At 40.2% G+C, this 16,897-nt stretch overlaps 1 protein-coding gene across 3 annotated transcripts in view; it reads right to left on the reverse strand.

Annotated features, from left to right (window-relative positions):
* IMPG1 (interphotoreceptor matrix proteoglycan 1) overlaps nucleotides 1–16,897 on the reverse strand; it is a 316,264-nt gene that overhangs the window by 63,966 nt on the left and 235,401 nt on the right. For all 3 annotated transcript variants that reach the window (XM_088471628.1, XM_088471631.1, XM_088471624.1), the window contains exon 12: nucleotides 14,546–14,765. In XM_088471628.1, coding sequence (XP_088327754.1) covers nucleotides 14,546–14,765 — 220 coding nt within the window. The remainder of the gene's footprint in view (nucleotides 1–14,545; nucleotides 14,766–16,897) is intronic.

The following is a 16,897-nucleotide window of genomic DNA, read 5'->3' on the forward strand; positions in this document are numbered from 1 at the left end:
CTTGCCCACTGCTCCTTGGGCCAACTCTCCCTCTCGGCCGTTCTTTCAAATGCGGCGAGATAGGCTTCCACATCATCGCCCGAAGTCATCTTTTGGAGGAAGTGACTGGCTCGTACGGAGTGAGTGGTGGTGGGAGGACCAGTATTAACATCTCTGGGCCGGGCGACCAGGTGCTGTACCACCTCTCTTATGGCCTGGCTGTTATCCGCTAAGGCCTGGCGGGTTTCCTCAGTGGCGACCTGTTGAAGTCTGTTAGTCTCCTGCTGAAGTTTGTTTGTCTCCTGCTGAGCTGCTGTAGCTTGAAGCAAGGCCTTAATAATGTCCTCCATTTTGTCCTGGGGTGTAGGTTGGAAGCTGAACCTTGCCTCTCTGAGCATTGGCTGACGCCTCCTCTATGGGACTCCAAGGACACAGTGTTATTTCCACACTCGCAAATTGGGTGTCTGTCCCTTTAATTTTTAAACGGAAAGTTTTCCTCTCGCTGCAACTTCAGTGTGTGTGGTTGCCCGCATTCTCCACCATATTGTGACACAGTTAGGTTAGGGGGTCCCTCTCCTGGGTAGAGGACTCCTTCCTTACACACACACACACACACACAGCAGCAGGGAAGCAGCACACCAGTCTGGATGCAAGTACAAGCTGGTCGGCGCCAGTCTTTATTGTACAATGACAGAAATATAAAGAAAACATATAAATCCTAGCCCTGTCGGGGCACTAACTTCACAGGTAGTTCCCTCACTACCAGAACCTGGCAGGGCCTAATGCCCTCGCCAGCAACAAAGCACAGCACAGTACTCACAAATAGGTTTTTCAAGTGTCTCTGAGCAAACTCCCTGCCTGCTCTCCCAGGTGAGACACTCAGCCCTAAACACACTAGGCTTATATTGGCCACTCTCAGGTGGAAAACTAACAAGCCTGTTACCAGGCTGCGAGAACCAAAACCTGGAGTGGCCGTGGGTGGAGCCCTCCCTCTCCTCTCACCCACAACCCCCAGGTCCCAAACCGGCTTTTCAAAAAGCCGAAACTCAAGCCTGCTACACTGCAGGCTTTCTCCTGGGGGTTTAAAACACAAAAGACAGGAATCTGGGACAAATGTACCTGCCACAGACCACTTTACCAGTGATCCTATCACAATATATATGTGTATATAAAATTATTCATAGTGTAACTGTCTTGCAATACTCTACCTGTGCTGCTTAGAACATATTGCTTTATACGTAGATTCCATCAGACCAATAACCAGGGTAGTACATGACCAAAATGCAACTAAAACTGTGTGAGCGTCCAGTATCAGCAAATGAAAAATGTATTAACAGTTCAAATGCATTGTGTAAGTTGAACTCCAAGACTGATATGTATGCAGCCACAGTTTTGCACCTTTCATTCTTTGGATAGGGGTAAGGGTTACCAGATTACCAGGGATCCTGCTATGCTGAGTTCTGACTCTCTGCCATTTGTGCATCATCCTGAGTCCTGATGCTAATTAGCTGCCAGTTTGCTGAACCCATTTTTTTTGAGCTCTTGAACCTTGTTCTTTTGAATTGCTTATCTGTGTATGACTTTGGCTTTTATGAAAATCCTTCTGGTTTCCTTGTTTCAACTCACACATTATAATGATGTAACACCAGTTTTATAACTATTTGGCTATCTTTTTGCACAAGCATTTTCCATATCAGATTTGGCTACAGACTGCACTCAATAAATCTGCAATAGTCAGCTGTTAAGTACTTATTACAATAAATTGCCTGTAATATTCATAAATATTACCAGATCAAAATAATGAAATGGGAAAACACTGTAGAGGTTTAGATCTGATTCAAGCCATATGTCTTTGTAACCCTTAATGAACAGTAGGTTGTTTATCTAGCTATGGTCTATTTATTTGCACTGCTGTCATAATTGTTTCATTAAAGTGAATGGCAAAACTTTTATTTACCTATTATAACAAAGTAATTGCAGTCTCTCTGAGTCAGTGGGCATGAAATTATTAATGTATTCAATTGTTATCCATTTACTTGCGTTACTGTGATAGTCATCCCTATATGATAATCAATTGGGACAGTTAATATAATGAAGGGAGTTCTATGCATATAAATCTCTTTTCCAGTTAGAGCCAGAGTTATTAAGTAATACTGTTCAATCCATTTTGTACTTGTGCCATACAGTACATTAAATCAGTGTGCAATGTGTTACTTCGTGGCTTGTAAACATGATACATTAGTATCTACTGCATTTGTTGCACTAAATCAATGCAACATTAACTCTACATTCTACCTTAAAATCCATTCAGATTTATTTGAATATGGTCATGCAAACTAGGAGATTTTAATACACAAATTAACTCCGGCCAGATAGAAATGACATTTGATACCATTTAAGGTTTATGGAATAATTTACGGATATGAGTCTGAAACTCTTGCATTACATTCTGTCATCACCCAGTAGAGGTCTTGGAGTTTCTACTTAACGATTATTAATAATAATTCAAACTCACTACATATATCTGAGACCTCCACCCAGTGTATTAAAAAATACATGGAACAAATTGAATATAAATTACATATAATTGAACCTTAAGGTTATGTGAGTGCCCAGTGAGATGGGCTATTCAATTTAAACGTGCATTCATACCAACTCTATCTAGATTTTAGATTTTGAGATTTATAGTTACCTATTGAATTATATTGTCATTGATCATCCTAACATGGATCATTGTATGATACAGTAAGTACAAAGATACTAATATTGACACAGGATTACTGTCACCAAGTTTTTAGAATGCATTTTCTTCTCACTACATATTTCTTTAATAGTTTTAATATTTTGCATGAAATATTTTGTGTCATATTTTTGGGGATTCTGAATGTAATCGGTAATAAAGAAGGTTATATTTTATAATGCCAGCTTGCACTCTTCAACTCCTGGGAATGCTTGCTATCAATGTGCAACCCTACACTTTTTGACTCTTTGCTACCAATGTGCAACCCTACACTTTTTGACTCTTTGCTACCAATGTGCAGTTTTCGGTTAGTGTGATTATTTCTACTAGTGTGCAATTCTCATCTCCCTGAACTCTTTGCTACCAATGCGCAATCTTTAGCTCCCAGAACTGTATATTTTCAGTGTGCAAGGCTCAGATACAGAAACTTCTTTCATTTTAATGTAATAGTAAGTCTGCATTGTACATTAAAAGCCATTCAGCTTTAATGGCATATAGTCATGCAAATTAGGAGATTTTAATACATGATTTAACTGTTGCCAGAAAGCAATTACATTTGATACCAATTGAGGTTTATGGAAACATTTACTGATCTGAACCCGAGACACTTGCATTACATTCTGTGATCCCCTAGTAGAGGACTATTTGCTACCAGTGTGCAATATCTATAACTTGCTGCTGTCAGAGTGCACTCTTCAGTGCATATGAATCTCTGCTACCAGTGTGCAACCCTTAGAACATGTGGCACTCTGTTTCTATCTGTTACTCTCTGCTTCTAGTGTACACTCCTCACCACCTATGACTCTCTAGTATTTGTATGCTTATCTTCTGTGACTTTGTGTGTTCCAGTGTCACTAATGTAAACATTCTAGTATGAGAGCTATAGCCATTTCTGGTCATTTATGCTTTTGTATGCTATTCATGTTTGCTTGAAGAAAACCAATATACCATCTTAATAGCCTGTGACTCTTTGCTACCAGTGGGCAATCCTGTGTATGGTCCTAAGTCCCTTGGACTCTTCTATCAGAGTGTTATCCTCAGCACCTATGACACCTATTGCACTTTGCTTCCAGTGTGCAAGCCTTAGTGCAAATGACTTTCTATTATGAGCAAGCAATTCTCTGCTCCTATGATTTTTTGGTGTGTTCAAACTCAGCACCTGTTTCCTGTCACCTTCTACCAGTGTGCATTCTTCAACAAAAGTGTAACTATGCTACCAGCTATCATTCCTCTTCACTTGTGAATCTCTGCTGCCAGCATGCAATCTTCAGCACCAAATAATTTCTGCTATTAGCATGCCATTCTCCGTACCTGTACATTTTTGCTACCAGTGTACAATCCTCAGCTCCTGTGAGTTTGCTGCCTGTGTGCAAACAAAATCTACCTCTCTAGGACTCATAAACATTATCTTTTCCAGGTGCCTCTAGTTCAATAAAGATTGCTACATTTACTACTAATCTGGCTTGTGCATTAATTGTCAACACAACCCTGAATTCAGTTTCCATTGCTAATTATTGTTTTTTTCTAGCCCACATTTCACAATTGGACACTGAAATTTTTAAATTGACTATGGGTTTGGAGGTATTTAATATTTTTAATGTTCTCTGGTGGATTGCACATATATCATGGAATTTAGGTTAGGATAGAGTGATAGTATATGATATGATAAGAGCTAGGAGTGAAAACAGTATTGGTATCTTTGCTATTTTTTACAAGAGTAAAACCTATAAATTATCTTAACACAATATCCCATTTTTTACTTCCATGATTTTAAATAATAATTTACTGCATAGCAAACACTTAATATTTTATTTGCTTTTCTTTTCAATTTTAACTTATTTTTTCAGTCCAAAATCTGCAATTTAAAAAAATGAGGGCAAACATAAACATAAAGCAATAAAGCTATATAATGACTGACACAAAAGAACACGTGATATCAATTTGTAGTCCAGCAATAATATAATACTATTATACAGCTTATAAAAAAGGTATAAAGCCAAATATCCAGAATGTAAGTATGGGAATATTAAACTAATTTTGAAAGGCTTTTCCCATATTCCCTACAATTATATCAGAGCTTTAAGAAACCACTCTGGATGAATTATTTCACGGACTCTTGAGATTTTAAGAATTTCCTTGGCGTTGAGAAAACTTGATCCAGCTTTAGCTTATGCTTGGTAATTGAAATTACTTAGTTTGATCATAAGTGTAGAAATGATTTAGCTAATTTAGCAGATATTTAAGTTACAAGTTTGCAGTATAGATTAGTTTAGATGAACACAAAAACCCAGGAATGTACATAAACTTCCTTTAAGGGTGTATACTCTTCAACTTTAAACAAGAAAATGCACATTGTATGGATATTGTTTGTATGGATTGGCATAGATATTTCTATTCCAAAAAAATACTTCATTCTTTAAAACTGCATGAGATGAATTGTGATTCGCTGATTCAGCCAATGATTCAATCCAATTTTATAAATTGTCACATTTAATACAATTTGCAAATTTGGCATTAGAAGTGAGTCAAATCTGTGTGTATAGAATTTCTGAGTTTTCACACATCTGTATATACAGTAGTCAAGGAATATATGTATGCCTGAATAAAGCAGGGAGGCCATGAGAAGAGACATTAATGACAAAATATAATGAGGGACCATTCCACTGTTTATGATAGTGGTAGTGATAAAGAGCTTTGTGATATACTGTATCTGATGAGCTACACTGAGCTAGAATATCCAATGGGAAGCTGCATTTGATTGTCACTGCTGTACCTAAAACAACTGTGAGTCTGTGACACTTTGTGAACTCTGAAATATAGGGTATATATTTGTCAATTACTAAATACTGTTTTTTATGCAAAATGTTCTAGTGGGCCAACTTAGGTATTAACCCTTATGATTGGAAGTAGCTTTGCTCCTCCAAAAATTGTGTTATTTAGTGCTGTTTTAGCTTGGCCAAGACAATTTAACTAAGTATATTTGATATTGTGCATGTTATTTTTTACAAGAGAAATGGGGCTTTCATTGGAAGTTTATTGCTATAGTTGTAGTTGGAGAGTTTAGTGCCCTGGGTGAGACAAACCAATAGTGCTCCCCTTTTCCCACATCTTGGTGAGACCAAATAATAGCAGATGCTGTCACAAAGCAACATTATGCTGCCAGAGGAAGTTTGGAAAACTAACACAGTGAGGGCTTCTAATGCTTACTAGTGTACCCTCAAAACACCTCCACTTTCAGAGCACTTTCAATTGAGGCTCCAGTCATACGTGGAAATTAATTGGTTATTGAATAAATATATTTGAAACAAATTCTAATAAAAATTGGGGTGTGGTATAAAAGATATACAGTTAAAAGGTTGACAATGTCTAGATAGACACCAGATGTTAGACAGGCAATACATCGACAGGAACAAAGGATCGACCCAGTAAAGGTCGACATCGAAGAAGGTCGCCATGTACAAATGGTCGACAGTTTGAAACGGTCGATGTGAAAATGGTCGACACACAAATGGTCAACGCATTTTTTTTTCTTTAGCATTATGGTCAGGTCACAACTGCCTTGATTTATGAATTTCTTTTACCCACAGTTGGTTGGTGTTCAGACATATAGTATATCATTTATTGGCATCTCTGGTAAATGTAGTAGGACAGGGCAATGAATCACCTATTGCTGTATATTAGCTACAGTATCATTATTTTTATCATTATTTATGAGACCAATGGCTCCTCAGCCAATATATCTTGCATACTTTGATGATGCGCATACACTGGTGTTAATGGCAACCTCACTAAAGTGTAATCCTTTTGTAGCAGTTTTGGCTTGTTTTGTTACTCTTCTTCTTCTGCTGATTCATTCTAGCTTCCAAACTCAGCAGTTAACCTTTAGGTGACCAGGCTTCTTGCTTAGAAAATAGTTACACATTTCACGTTGCTAACTATAGTGCTCACCCCAAATTTATGCCTTTAATGCTACTCTTATTCTGAGCACATGGCTGTTGCTTGTGCTTTACCCTTGTTTTCATTAACAAGCTTATCTTTTACATATACTAATGTGAACATTTTATTTGGTCATGCATCAAGTGTTATCAATAGCATTTGATAGCTGCTCAGTACACCACAGAGTGGCAACACTGATATATGAAAGTCTTATTTCTTTGATGTCCTGTTGATTATTCTTGGACCTGGGTTAGTGCCAGTCCTATTCCTCTGTCCAGCTCTTATTATATTTATTTATTAACAGTTACTTATATATAACACAACATATTCCGTTGCGCTTCACAATTGGAAACATTACAAGAACACAACTTGGTAATAAAAGACAAACATAGTGGTAGGAAGGCCCTGCTCGCAAGCTTACAATCTATAGGGAAATACTGTAGGTATTAATACACAAGGATAGGTGCTATATATTGCAAATTGGTCCAGCCAGATTGCAGTTTCCTGGTGGGCTGTATGATCCAGTCACACAGGAATATTGGCCAAAGGTTAGGAGGATGTGAAAGAAAGACTATGGTGCATATTCAATTGGGCGCAAGGTTTAGCGAGGTAAAAAACCTTGCATCCAATTTTGGAATACCGCGGGTATGCACACTCCCGATACCTGTGGTATCGAATTAAAAAAAAGTAGTCAGAGGTGAAAACCCCGCGGCGTGAGAAAAAACAAAACAAAAAAACTTCACTTACCTGTCCGGGGTCTCCGGTGGTCTCCGTGGCTACCGGTGGCCTCCTCTCCATCTTCTCACTGGAGAGGGGGCTGCTGGGAGCCCCTGGGGCTGCTGGTAGGCTCCAGGGGCTGGTGGGAGGGGCAAGGGATGTAGTTCTCCCAGTGCCCAATTCAGGGGGGGGGCACACAGACACTGGGGGGGCCACACACACCGGGGCTCACACACACATCACTCATACACACACACTCACTCATACACACTTACAAACACTCCCACACACTGACATGTGTGCAGAGGACCCGGCTTCCGACGCTGAATGAAGAAGATGCAGAAAACAGCGCTGCCGAAGGTAAGTAATTAAGGTCTAATTAAGCAAATTGGAAAATTCCAATTGCATAATTTGTCCTCAGGGGAGGTGCCACCAGGGTCCCAGAGCAATTTCCAGTGATTTTCCCCAAAAATAAAGATTTTGGGAAAAATCACACTTGCTCTGGAGGTGCGTGAAAAAAACCTCCCGGGGCACAAAAAAAGAAAAAAAACGCACCTAATTGATTAGCAAAAATCCCGCACCTGCAGGTAAAACTTCGCAGGTGTGGAATTTTTGCTATTCACACACCCATTTGAATATGCCCCTATGGGCTGTATTCAATTGCTGGCGAAAAGCCGTTCCCGGCGAAAATTTTCGCCGATGACGTCATTTCGCCATCGGAAACTTTCCGCCATATTCAATTGCAAAGACTTTTTGGTGTGATAAGTCTGCGACTTGTAACCAGCGAGAAAGATATGCCTCGGAATGGAGGTGGAAAAAAGTGCAGAATTGGGGGTTTGCGGCAACACACCTGCATCCTTGGGGTGTCAGGATGATTTCCCCAAAGGTAAACTGCATCAAAAAAAGTTAAAAATTTAGCTAAGATCAGCCCCAAAAAGTACTTTCGTTTTGAGGGAGAAAAAAAAAAAAAACTTGGGGGACAAATTTAAAAACTGGTGAAATAGACTCCAGGGGGTCCCTTAAGTATGCCCAAACTTTTTTTTTATTGCAGGTGTTTGCTGAAGGTGTGTTTTTTTATGTTTTTTAAAAATGCACTTTAGCGATTTTTAACCATGCTTGCACCCATTTTCATGTACCCCAAATTTGCTGGGACTACTTATTTTTGCCCAAACCCCCTTGCTAAATGCTATTCTTCACCACTTGAGCAAAGACGCTAAATAACACTGACTGAGAGCATTTAAGCACCCCAAATACCTTCAGCAGGGCTATTCGGGGGTATCCATAGTGATCCCCCATGTCAGTGCATTATTTGGGGGATGTAAGGATGATTTCCCCAAATCTGACAGGACTTTTCGCCGATTTGAGTTTTGCCGGGATGCGTTCTCGCGTCCATTTCAATTGAATAGGGCGAAAAGCGGGATGAGTGCGATACTTTTCCAGAGGTAAAACAAGCGATGACGGTGAAAATTCCGGCATGCGAAAACTCCGGTACTTTTTGCCGGCGATTGAATATGGCCCTAAGTGTGTGAAGTTATGTGTGGACTGTAAGAGGGGATGTAATTCGATATGGAAGCTATGATGGTTATGTGGGCGATCCAGGGAATCAGACAAGCTTGTCTGAAGAGGTGTGCAGCCAAAGAAAAGTCCTGTAACCTTAAATGGGAGCAATTCGGGTGTGGGGATGAGAAACGTGGATCTTGTGCTGAGCGGAGAGGTTGAGTTGGGAGATATTTTAAGATGAGTGCAAAGATGTATGTTGGTGTGGTTTGGTTAATAGCCTTATGTGTAAGTAAAAACCAGTAACCAATGGAGGGAATGACAGAACAGAGCAGCAGACAATGAACTTTTGGTAATGAAGATCAGCCTCGCAGCTGCATTCATAATGGATTGTAGTGATGAGGGCCTGTTTTTTGGGAAGACCAGTAAGGAGATTATTGCAATAGTCAATACAGGAAATATGGAGTGCATGAATTAAAGTTTTTGCAGTGTCTTGTGAAAGATATGGTCAAATTTTGGATATGTTCTTTAGATGTATGTAACATGATTTTGAGACATGGATGACACCTAGGCAGCATGCTTGTGGGGTAGGGTGGATTGCCGACTTATCAATAGTGATATAGAGATCAGCTTGGTAACTGCTATTTGCGAGTAGAAATATAATTAATTCTGTTTTGGAAATATTAAGTTTGAGGTGGCAGACAATCAGTGACATGGACTGTGACATATCTGGGGAGGATAGGTAGATTTGAGTATCATCCAAAAGAGCTGATTAGTTTGCCGAAAGAGGTGGTATAGATTGAGAAAAGCAGAGGAACTAAGACTGAGCCTTGTGGTACTCTAGCTGATAGAGGTAGCAATGAAGAGGCAGAATCAGAGAAACGAACAGTGAAAGAGTGATTGGATAAGTAGGATGAGAACCAAGAAAGGGCAGTGTCCCTAAGACTTAGGGATTGTAGTGTTTGTATGAGAAGAGATTGGTCAACAGTGTCAAAAGCAGAAGAGACATCTAGAAGTATTAGTAGTGAGTAATGGCATTTAGCCTTGGCAGTGACCAGATCATTCACTACCTTAGTCAGTGCTGTCTCTGTGGAGTGATGGGAATGAAAGCAGGACTGAAGTGGGACCAATAAGTTGTGTGAGTGTGGAAAGTGTGTGAGGAGGGTGTAGACAAGTCTCTCAAGTAACTTGGAGGGGCATGGGAGCTGGGAGTTGGTAATTTGAGAGAGTGTTAGGGTCATAATTTTGTTTTTTTCAGAATGGGAGTAATAACTGCATGCTTGAACAGTGATGGAAAGATACCAGTAGAGAGAGAGAGGTTACAGATTTTAGATAGGGTTTTAGTTAGGGTTGGGATGAGCACAGGAGACAGAGCTTTACTGATTTGTAAGGGTATAGGATCAAGAGGAGAGGTAGTAGAGTAGGAGGATGAGAAGCGTGTAGATACTTCATCTTCGTTTATGGGCTGAAATGAAAAGAATATGCCAGAGGTTTCAGTGAAGGAATTAAGCAAGTCACTGGATGAAGAAGATCATACCATTTCATTTTGGATCTGATCAATCTACTCATTGATCTTGTGCAATCAATCATACTATTTCAAGATCTGGTGCACAGATAGTAACAGGTGGGTTGGGTGAGGGAGGGTTAAGAAGCGATTTAAAAGTATTAAAAAGTAGCTTGCCTTAGAGACTTGAGCAGAGATGAGAGATTGGAAATATGTTTGTTTGGCAGGGTCCAGAGCATAACGGTAAGAGTGGTAAATAGTCTTATATGTGAGGAAGTCACTTGGAGTACGAGATTTATGCCACTGACGTTTTACTTTACGTGAGTGTTTTTGTAGATGCCTTGTTAATTTAGAATGCCACGGTTGACGTCTAAGTCAACATGGAGTGTGATGGGTAGCTGGAGTTACTTCATTGAGGGCTTTTTCTAGATTCTGGTTCAGGTGTGATACAGCAGTCTCAGGAGAAGTGAATGTAAAAATTGGTGAGAGTAGTTGTCGTAGAGAGGTGGATAGTTGTTGAAAATTAATAGCATTAGTATTTCTGCGGGTTTGAGGAGGATTTCAATGACATTGAGGTTGACGTAATGGAGGAGAGTGTGCAGGTGATAAGGTTGTGATCTGAGAGAGGGAATAGAGCATTTGTGAGATCAGAAACTGAGCATAGTCTGCTAAATAGAAGATCAAGGCAGTGGCTATCCTGATGAGTAGTGGAGTCAATCCGTGAGTGAGTAGGCTAAAGAGAGTAGTTTGGAGGCATGAGGAGATTGTGGACTGTCAATCGGGATACTGAAATCACCCATGATGATGGTGGAGATGTCTGAGGATAGTAAGTGAGGGAGTCTGGCAGAAGAATGTTCGAGAAATTTTTGGGGTGGCTCAGGTGGGCGATAGATAACAGAAACTCACAGAGAGAAAGGGGTGAAAGTCCAAATAGAATGTGCTTCAAATTATGTAAATGTGAGTGATGGTACCTGTGGTAGAACTTGGTATGTGAAAGATTGGGACAGTAATATTCCAACCCCACCTCCTTTACTATTACCAGGCCTGGATGTGTATGTAAAGTAGGGATGTGCAGGCTCGGATAGGTTCGAATTTGCACGCCGAGTTCGGATTTTTCCCTCCAAAAAACGGGACTCAGAAAGAGGCAAAACGTCATCTTGCATGGACAAACATCATCATTCCTGGACAAAAGTTCAGGAATGATGATGTTTGTCCATGCAAGATGACGTTTTGCCTCTTTCTGAGTCCCGTTTTTTGGAGGGAAAAATCCGAACTCGGCGTGCAAACTCGAACCTATCCGAGCCTGCACATCCCTAGTGTAAAGTGTAGGTGACCGTGTGAAAGTGCTGCAGGGGAGGCAGTGTCTGATTGTGTGAGCCATGTTTCTGTTTTTGCCAGAAGGTTGAGGATGGTTGAGATAATGAGGTCATGGATAGATGTTAGTTTATTGCAAACAGAGTGTGCATTCCATAAGGCACATTTTAGTGACTTGGAGGGTGAAGGGAGACACGTGATCTTTATGAGGTTAGCTGGATTTATAGTCCGTTGTGAGTGGGGCACATGGGTGTGGCCTGTATTTGGTGATATGTCACCAGCTAATAGAAGCAGCAGGGGAGAGATATAAATATACTTGTGGGATTTGTATGAAAGATGTTTATCACGACAGGTTTTGGATGTTATTGGTCAATGTCTATAGATAATTAAAAAGCTCATGTGTGTTCATAAGAGGAGAGTAGATTATTGAGGCTGCAATGTGTACAGAGGTATGAGCTGCAGGGAGAGTAAAGGATGTAATAGCCTTAGAGAAGATACCATGGAGTGAATTTAGAAAAATAAGTTTTTGGTACATTGTGTATTTCAAATTATTTGAATTTTTTGGTGAAAACATAAACAACTTTCAAAGAATGATGTTGCAATTACCTGGTCTTAGATGTTGTTCAATGTTTGTTCAACTGTTTTTTAACGTTTCAGAAAGCACACTAAAGAAGCGTACACACTAGACGATATGCTCCCTGAGCGATATCATCTAGTGTGTTCCCGGCAGGGTGTGCTCAATGTCGTTCATGACATTGAGCACAACCGCTGAACGATATCATTAATGATATCGTTCAGTGCCGGGCTCTCTCCTCCATTCCCCAACATGCAGTAACCTGACAATATCGTCAGATTGGCCTGCATATTTACCCAATGAACGATAATGACGAACAATCCGCGGGAACGCGCATCGTCATTATCGTTCATCGTTTTGGTGTTAAAAATTGACGATAAAGTGGACGACTGAACGATAACAATATCGTTATCGTTCATTCATCCACTTTAATCGTCCAGTGTGTACGCACATTTAGTTTACTCAAACTCACAGAGCAATGTATGTGCTTTGATCAATCTGCATCTCAATCAGCTCACCAATTGGCTCAGATGTAGGCCAGTGTCTTAATCAGCCATACTATTTAGTAACTTTCAGTCTTAAGTGCAGCTCTTGTTTTAGTCCCGTCAGTGTTGCCTGTAAACCTTTTTTTTTTTTTTGCTTCTGCTGTTTGATTCTTCAGTTTTGATCTATGCATTTATATGACTATGCCACTCTTTCTACTTAGCCTATTGTTCATCTCAACCTGTCATTCAACAATATTCCATCTCCTATCAGGTATTCATTCACTATGTCAGCATTCATCATGTCGACACCAGAATGTTGAATATTATGATGTTGACATGGTTAAAATGTTGACATCTAGCATGTCAACATCTGGGAAATGTCGACATATTACATGCCGCCGTAGTGAAAATGTCGGCATTAATGGTAAGTTTATTGTTACGGTTAGAAATCAACATTATGGCAATGTTGACATAATACAAGTCAACTTGATAAACACGTCAATGTGCTTTGGCAACATAGAGTACAGTACATGTCAACATTATGTAGTCAACATACTGCCTTTGCAACCGCCGATAAAATTGATGTATCCCCTCTATCCTATATAATGAAACTAATTATCCTGGTGAGTATGACTTTTATACTAGAACAATTGCACAAGTGCTCCTCTTTTCCTGGTCTTTCCTTTTACAAAGTTAGAAAACTTTAAAAAGCTGCATTGACTGCAGGTTGTGCATATTTGTGTAGGGTAATTTTAGGTTGTTAAGTCAAGTACAATGTGTTACAATTATATATTAATGTAAAATGAATCAAAATTCAGTCTGTTCCTATTCAAATTTAGAATACAGCTTGTATATTATATATTAAAAAGGGCGCTAAATCCCAAACCAATAATAATGCACCTGGAGTACAAATATCAACCTTTTCAAATCTAAACTATTTTGTGGCCTTTTTACTCAAATGGTGTGCAGTCTAGCAAGATATTGCGATATCCCAAATAGCTATTGCTGAAGTTACTTGCTAGACTGCACGCCATTTGAGTAAAAGGCCACAAAATAGTACAGTACATGTAGATAAAAGCTGGTTACATATGTATAGCATACAGTACAATCAATTAAAAGATAGAGTGTAGAACAAAATGTAAATGTACAATTGAAGGGTGAATGGACCTCATTCAGAGTCGGACGCTGCGGCCGCACGGTCGTACGCCACCGATGTTCGCTATACTGCGCATGCGTAAAGTTCGCAATGCGCGTGCGCTAACTAGCAGCTACGATCAGAAATCTCTCTCTCCTTGAACACAGCCAGGTCGGTAGTTTGAGTGACAGATGGAGGCGTTTGTGGGTAGTAACAGGGGAAGGTGCTTGAAAACGGGGGAGTGGAGATCTGAACGCAGGCGTGCCTCATTATGCGAACGGCGTTTTATGGGAGTGCATACGGTTTATGGGAGTGCATAATTAACAAAGTAGCATCATGGCACATGTGACATGGGAGGTTTTTACACTGACATGATCGTAGAGCTTAAGAGAGGGTATGGTCAACCTTAAGCTCTACGACCCGTTCCGATGGTTCCCGATGGTCTCGATTAATCCTTATATGCCCGGAGATGACGTACAATGCGTACGAGAAGGGGGCGTATTTTTTTGTCATCCGACCGCTTCCTCCCCTTGGTCGGCCAACTACTGATCCGAACTTATGGATGCAACTTACGAGGGAATCATTTGCATATCCGGCCCCTTTTTCCGTACGACCGTGCAGCCGCTTCGACCGACTCTGAATGAGGTCCAATATGTGTTCTTACCTGGTTCAATGTCAAGTGAATAGCTGTCAATCTCTAAATTGAGGAGTTGTGCTGCAGCAGTGCAAAAATCTTCCAGAACACAATGGACAGCCTCCGTGACATTATATGGCAAAGATATAGCAAATTTCAGTTTACTGTTCACAATCACACTCCCTTTCCTGAAGTTGAGGATTTCAAGGTGCCTAAATCCCGTGAGATTGGACTGAAGATAAGGGAGCAGCTGCAAGAAAAACAGTGTAGTTATTTGAACAGTTTAATCTGTTCCTAATATATTTACATACAGTATAAGTTAGGTACATTTCCCAATTAGAATACATTACACTGTATTGTATTTATGGTACACACATATCTTTCCTCTGTCTGTGAAACAGTAATTACATATACAGTAACTAGCCCAGGAATATTTAGTATTTGAGGTAGTAGCCTGTTCAGGTCTAAGGGCTTGCAAGTGTGTTGCGGAAATGTGCAGACACTGCATTCCAAATGAAGCAGCAAGAAAATATTTGCTGAAACAGAGTTCCCTCTAGACTTGACCTAGTGGCGAAGTATGAATGAATAAAACAATGGTGATGTGCTGATTGCCTGGATATTTCTGGTTAGTTCATAGAATTATTACTGTACATTTTTTTAAGCATTTCTTTTTCAACATTTTTATTTTGGTGCTGAATAAAAGTACAAAAATCAATTAATAAAGTACAATGACGCATTAAACAGCAGTGTTTATTGTACACTAAATAGAGGCTGACACAGGGTCCAAGATGAGACACATAAATGAGTCTTTATTATCCTGTTTGACCACACGTCATGACATTCCCACTTAGAAGCCCATCCAAGGGCATGAGCAAACATCTGTGCAATCAACTACTGTACCTCCCACAGGAAATTCTAATGTATCCATTTGTCCTGTTTGATAGGTGGGAAAGGAGGAGTTGATCAAATGGGTTCTGCCAGTCTAAACCAGAAATGTTGTTAATACTTGAGAGATTTAGGGACTGATTCTGAGTGGGATGTGTCCACATTCTCTCTTCCCTATGGCCACAGCAGGCTGGTTACCTCCTTTTGCTGATTGATGACTGTGTATGCCAAACAATTTGTGCATCTGTATGTGGAAGCCCCTCCCACCAATTTATGTCTGCAGCCGTCACTAGTAGTATCTGGACTTGTACACACTCAACGCTGGGTGCAAAATATCAGTCTGAAATTGGCGGCTAATTTACATCCGCATGCTACAGACAAGCACGGAAGTCAGCTTACACTGCCATGACACTCCCACAAAATGGAATAAATCTGATGTAATCACATGGTCACCACCTAATTACTGCCCAGAAATGCCCAGAAAAAGTTGTCTGTCGATGGATGATTAACTGTCTCTGTCTCCTTGTGCTTAGGCTGACCTGGTGCATGTACAGTCTCTGATTTCGTACTGTGGTACATGCACACTAAATCTGCACAATTCACTTGCATTTCCACTTGCGTCCAACTCAGTACCTTAGTGTTATTATTGCATAAATGTCATGCATAAAGCTCTCATAATCTCATACTGTAGTTCTCATTGGCTTCTAACCTCAATGTCAGTGAAATCAACCAAGCCTCCTAAAACCCGCAGAAATATTAATGTGATTAACTTTCAACAACTATCTACCTCTCTAGAACAACGACTCTCACCAATTTCTGCACTCACTTCTCCTGAGACTGCTGCATCACACCTAAACCAGATTCTAGTAAAAGCCCTCGATGAAGTAGCTCCAGCTACCCATCACACTCCACGTAGACTCAGACGTCAACCGTGGCATTCTAACTTAACAAGGCATCTACAAAAACTCTCACGTAAAGTAGAACATCAGTGGCGAAAGTCTCGCACTCCAAGTGACTTCCTCACATATAAGTCTATCTACAACTCTTATCGTACTGCTCTGGACACTGCCAAGCAAATATATTTCCAATCTCTTATCTCTGCTCAAGCCTCTAACCCCAAGCGACTTTTTAATACATTTAAACTGCTTCTTACCCCTCCCTCACCCAAGCCACCTGCTACTATCTGTGCACAAGATCTTGCTTCCTATTTCAAGGACAAGATTGATAATATCCAAAATGAAATGTTATTCTCTTTCTCAGCTAGTGACCTACTCAATTCCCTACCTGAACCCTCTGGCACATTCTCTTCATTTGACCCCACAAATGAAGATGAAGTATCTACACTCTTCTCATCCTCCTACTCTATTACCTCTCCTCTAGATCCTATACCCTCACAAATTAGTAAAGCTCTGTCTCCTGTGCTCATCCCAACCCTAACTAAAATCTGTAATCTCTCTCTTTCTACTGGCATCTTTCCATCACTGTTCAAGCATGCAG

The sequence above is a fragment of the Taudactylus pleione genome, unplaced genomic scaffold, assembly GCF_031769625.1.
Source record: "Taudactylus pleione unplaced genomic scaffold, aTauple2 ptg000015l, whole genome shotgun sequence".
NCBI lineage: Eukaryota > Metazoa > Chordata > Amphibia > Anura > Myobatrachidae > Taudactylus > Taudactylus pleione.